Genomic DNA, 6,000 nt, shown 5'->3' on the forward strand with positions numbered 1-6,000 from the left:
GACCGTGGATGTCCAACGAAGCTGTTGAAAACCACCACTACAACTGCTGAGGGGTGTATGCGCAACGCTTTATTGCTCAATTCCTCCTCCGGCGCATTATTCAGCCATGGGAGAATGTGGACGTACGGACTTCCTCTGTGCTGAAATTCCACGGCAATACGACCAGCACAATGCCGCTGGTCGTTTGTTTTACTCATTGCCGTTCCTCGGGAGTCGTAACTATAAGTTGCCTATCCATAGCGGTGCAGCAACAACAATCAAATCAGTTGCTAGGCTGGTTCTCTTATATATGAAAATGGCAGCTTGCACAACAGTAATCTTTACTAGGAAACGTGTGTGGGGAACACTAGGCGCTGCGCATTTAAAAAAATTTATTTATCCTTTACCCACAGCGCCAATTTGGTATTACAGTGGGGGGCGATACATATTACATGACACATAAATGCATGTATATGGCCACACAGACAACAAAATTATAAAAACAGCATCGTCATCAACAAAATAACCGAAAAGAATAACATACATAGATGCAGTACACAAGTATTTTAAACCCAAAAGTGTGTTATAAAGCAAAAGAAAACAAACGCAGTACGCATGCAAACGCAGAGATACAGGTGTACGACTTCAAAGCGGGTATTTCACGCAGGAACACTTCGCAAAGCCCAAACTGTGACACACACGAAGCGTGGCTACTGCGCGCAGATAACAGCTTCGAATCTAACGATGAAATGACGTGACCTGGCTCAAAGCGGAACTTCATTTGATGCGATAGCTGTAATAGCAGATGGCAAACGGTTCCATTGGCGAATGGTTTTTGGAAAAAAAAAAAAAAAAGAGTTGTATGCTGCCATCCTGCATTTATATTCATGTACCTTTTGAGCATGGTCAAGGTGTGCGGATACGTAATATGGTTTGACGATATATGTTTCGCGTGGAATGCCAATGTAGGAATAGTATATATATTATGGAAAAGTTTGAGCCTTAGCCTGGTTCTGCAGTGGTCTAATGATTCCCAAGCTAAGACTTTCTTAGATATTGCTGCATCAAGTTAGGATGTTTAAATGATTTCCCAAGTACGTATCGAGCCGCCAAAGTGTGAACTTTCTAAAGTTTTTCTTCATCAGTTATGGTTGGCGGATGCCACACCACACTAGGATACTCCAGTACTGACCGTACATAAGTTTTGTAAAGGAGCTCGTGGGTAGCTTGCGGAAAGAAATGCATACTTCGACCGAGAAATCCTGAAGATTTGCAGGCCTTTCCAACTGTATAATATACATGGCGATGTCAGCAGAGCGATGACATGAAATAGACACCTAAATACTTGTATTCTGGCACTATTTTCAGACGAGTATTGTTAATCGTGTATGTGGATACTAGCTTTGAACACTTCCGTGAAAACGCCATGCACGTGGTTTTATCGAAGTTAAGCTCCATTTTCCATTTGGCACACCACTCATATATAGTGTGAAGGTCATGTTGAAGCACATCATGGTATTACGTTATATTTTTATACAGGATACAATAATCTGCAAAGATTCTCATTTGGGACACTAGATTTCATTGTTACCATTAATAGAGTCCTGCATTGTTAGCAGGAGCACCTTATCATCAATTATGTAGTTTGGATGCCTGATTTGTGCTTGTTCTTCATTGAAACGAATGTTGTGCTGTACGTTGTATGCGTCATACGTCATATGTTGTATGTGTCATGCACTTTTCGCTTCAACCACTAGTTTTTTTTTTCTTTTTTGTGAGGACGACGCTGTGAAAAATCCTGACCAACTACAGGTTAACAGCTTTGCTGTAAAATAACCTCACACAATTTTATCTCTTTTAGATTACATGACAATAAGGGATGTCCACACCAAGCTGATGGCTCCCTCGGAGCAATGAAAAGCACTGGACATAGAATTAGAAGGAATGCAGAAGTAACTGCAGGAATGGCCCTGTGTTGGTGTCACGACTTAGATGCAGTAGTGAAACAGGTAAGGAAATAATATGCATTCATAATGTCATTATTAAGGTCTGTCCAACCCCGTAACAGAGTGACGCAGTTCTGAGCATGCACCAAGTTTGTCAAGGCCTCAAGGAAGGTGGCATTCCACTATTTCAGCAGTGTGTAATACCCTTATCTCAAAAGCCATGCTTCGTGGCTTACTGAAGTGTCACCACTCATTGTCAGACAAGCGGAATGCGCTGCGCATGAGTTGAAATGCATGGAAAAGGTCAAGTTTAATTCTACTGAATTGAATGGAGAGTGCCAAGACTGTGGTTAGCCAAGAGCCAATTATAAAACACCTGGTAGTATCAGCTTACTGGGCCAGTAATACTACTCATTTAGGAGCACACAGAATGCAGCATGCCACAGACACGCATCAAACAATGAGGCCACAAAAAAAAAATAGGTTGAACCCTTTATCAAAGGAGTCAATTTGAATTCTGGGGGGTTTTACGAGCCAAAACCATGATTTGATTATAAGGCACGCTGTAGTGGGGGACTCCGAATTAATTCTGACCATCTGGGGGTCTTTAACGTTCCCCCATATGCACAAGACACAGACGCTTTTACATTTCACCCCCATCGAAATGCGGCCGCCGCAGCCGGGATTTGATCCTGCAACCTCGTGCTTAGCAGTGCAACACCATAGCCGCTAAACCACCACGGCAAGTATGCAAAGAAATCGGTCATGACATGAAAGTGAGATATTTATTGTAAGGAGAAGTCGTACCTTTCCTGCATGTTCACAAAAAGAATCCATAAATATGCACACTCTTTCATGAGTTGTAGTTTTGCTAGAAGAGCGATGTAATGACAGCAATAGCAAGGCCACGAGGCGTGTGCTGCAGTGCAGCGTAAACAAAACCCAAGAGGCTACCAGGCACTGTAGATGCGACGATGAGCATATATTTGGCGAAACTACGCGTTAGAGCTCCGGCGGCATTGTGCATGCACACCCACACATTTCTTTAAAGATGAGCAGGCACGTGTTCGGCAAGCGTGTTCATCCAGCAGCATCTTACGGCTGAAAATAAGCTTGCGATGAAAAGTGGGCAACCAGCAGGCGCACCGTTTTTCTTTTAGCTCCCCTTTCCAACTGCTCCTCCCCTTATCGTGAGCGACCCCTCCTTCCAGGTCGTCCTAGCCTTCTCCAAATGTCCCTCTTAAAGCTACCACCACCTTTACAAAGTGGGCAAAGTGGTGCCATCCCACATGGATCCCAGCGAATTTGTGTGGCAATGATTGGGTATCGCACTCTGATGGTCAGGCCACCAGCCAAAACAGGCTTGGCAGCACACCAGCTATGGCCAGCACTTACCCGCATCGCCTGTTATTCTTGCAGGTAAAAATTTCCTATTGTACCAGGGTTACATGGCGCTGGTTGTGCTGCCAAGCCCCAGCTATTGTGCTACTTTGATGTGCAACTGTGCATCTGTGTTATTTGTGGAATTGTTACTTCTCACGGGTGATATTGAAGAAAACCTTTGTCCTCCTGGAGTCCTTCACTGGAATGGAATCACACTATAATGGAATGCTAACAATAAAGAACGCCTCTTAGGCTTGATTACACGAAAAAGAGATGTGTCTTCGTAGCCTGGCCGAGTGTGCTCTGGCCACAAAACTTATAGCCTGCATGAATGAATCAGCCCAGTGTCATTCAAAGGTTCAAACGGGGAAAGAAAATTTCGCACTCTAGTTTGTTTTCTAGTGTTTGCGCATTCTGGAGTGACAGTAAATTTGCATCTTTGTCCAGTTTTAGTGTACTGCAAGTTTGTGATTATGAATCAACTATAGCCTGACAGTGCACTCCTGAAAAAAATATGCATTAAAGTTAGTATGGGCAGCTGGGAAAGTTGGTTCACTTGCATTCTTGAGAACTTAAGGAGAGGAAAAGAAGATTGACAAGTTGACAAAGATGAGTGCAGGAGGTGGTTTTCAACCTTATTGCACTCATCTTTAGCTGCACAGTTTTCAAGAATGCATTAAAAAATGTCTGGTGGAAATACCTCCACAAAGACCCTGCCCCACCACCACCCTGCACCACCAAGGAGCTGGATCGCACAGCCTTGGGCCAGCTGCACCATACTTCTTTCACACTGCCAATCGGTTTGTAGTTAGTCCAAAGACCTGTTCTGGCCCTTTCGATCCTGAAGAAGCGTAAGTCTAGCATACTCAATTGCAAGTAAACCGCCTCGCTCCCCAATCATTTCATTGGTGGGGGATAAAGCATTGTGAGTTAGACAACACAATATAATGGAACCAAATAAATTACCTATTAAAATGAGAACTGCCTTTTGCACTACTAGAACTGTCCAATCCAATGGGAATAAAATGACGCCGCATTGATGTCCCAGCGCCGCGGCTTAAGCGAAAAATTCGAGACAGATTACTTTACCGCTCAAAAAATGATAATGGAGTTTCTGAAGCATATTTCGGCAATATAAACTGGTGGTCGCTTACAGTGAGCCACTTATCTACCCCCGAACTACTTGCCATCAGCCAGACGAACCTCCGAATCTGAAAGGCGTTTGAAACCCTTCAAGGCGCGGTCTACTTTTCCGTTGGCGTCAAACTTGACCAGGAGGCCCCGCTTTTTGTCCATCAGCAGACCTCTCTGCGAGAATGCCCGCGCACTGGGCCACAACCTGCCACCCGGCCGCTGGTGACCAGCGCTCGTAGAGAGGTAGTCGCGGACACTTCCGTGGATGAGCTCGAACAGTGCCGGCAACCGGTAACGCGCCAGCGTGTTGTCTAAGTCAAACCCGACAACGTCATAGTCGGCCAGGCAGAAGGTTGCGGCCGCACCGCTACCAGTGCTGTCAACGTTTGGCCACGTAGTTGTCGACATGCCACGCGAGCTGGAAACGACAGCACTGCGACGAAAACGAAATCGGCGACCAGCGGCCACTAGAGCAGCGATCATCGCACACACACCACGGGGATAGAGAGAGCGTGGTTGTGAATATATATAGTGACCCAGTATGTATAACATGCGCGCGCTGAGCTTGCTGTCACAGGTTGGCGGCACCGTTCTGTTTTCTTTGGGCTGGATTGGCGCGGCTCGATACGTGCTTGCGCTTGTAGGTATGATCACCGGTTGTCCGGTTGTGGTGCGCCTGATTTCTGCACTGGGTTATCGTCGGATCGCTCGATGCTCGCGCTTTCTAAATGTTTTCCACGCGATGTTTGCGCCAGTTTGTGTGCGCTTGGTTTCCTCACTGTCAATGATTAAATGTAGCGCTGTAGCGCCATCTCCGCTGCCCTCCCCAACTTCGCGCTCGTTTCTCCTCGCGCCCTCTCGCCCCTAAAATCCCTTTATAAGAAAAGTACCGCCATCCTTTGATCAACGCCGCTTCTCTCTCTCCTGTATCTCCGATTGGATGATGGTAGCGCGCGCTTTTCACTTCTTTTTCCGCCTCAGAGCCATGTTGAAAGTCCTCTGCGCAGCCGCAGTCGCCGGCGGCGCGCTCCCGGCCTGAAAGCTTCAACGTAGACTTTCTAGGTGCACCACCGTCGACTTGGCTTACGCAAGCAAAAAGTAAAGAAAAAAGCAAGCGCTTTAGGAGAGGAGGCGGCGGAGGAAAGAGTAGATGGATTTTACTCGCCCCTCCATTGTGGCGCCCTCTTCTCCGCTGCAGCGTAGCGGACGACGCCATTAATGCAATCAGGGTGATAACTTTTCCAGCGAAGTTTGTATAACCTGACAAGTGTCTGAGGTGGTGTCACGCTTAAACCCTGTCGCGAACTCGCGGTCCTTCACATGGTATATACCAAAATTGGCATGGAAGGGTACGAATGTATGACTAACATGACTGATCGGTGATGACATGATAACATCACATGCTCGTCAGTTACGTCACGATTAACGATAATAAAATCACGTGTGGCGCATACCCGCATTGGATATGCCGGCATGAGCCAGGGATATGCGGGTATGAGCCAGGGACAAGAAAGAAAGGAAGGAAGTAAGACAGTAAGAAATATAAAAGGAACCAAGT

The 6,000-nt window shown here is 46.1% G+C and overlaps 1 protein-coding gene across 1 annotated transcript in view; it reads right to left on the reverse strand.

Moving 5' to 3' along the window:
- Positions 1–5,028, reverse strand: part of LOC119458696 (5'-nucleotidase domain-containing protein 1) — a 45,599-nt gene extending 40,571 nt beyond the window's left edge. Inside the window, exon 1 of the mRNA XM_037720556.2 lies at positions 4,512–5,028. Within this exon, the coding sequence (XP_037576484.1) occupies positions 4,512–4,994 (483 nt within the window). The 5' untranslated portion in view covers positions 4,995–5,028. The remainder of the gene's footprint in view (positions 1–4,511) is intronic.
- Positions 5,029–6,000: the final 972 nt, after the last annotated feature.

The sequence above is a fragment of the Dermacentor silvarum genome, chromosome 7 (genome assembly GCF_013339745.2).
Source record: "Dermacentor silvarum isolate Dsil-2018 chromosome 7, BIME_Dsil_1.4, whole genome shotgun sequence".
NCBI lineage: Eukaryota > Metazoa > Arthropoda > Arachnida > Ixodida > Ixodidae > Dermacentor > Dermacentor silvarum.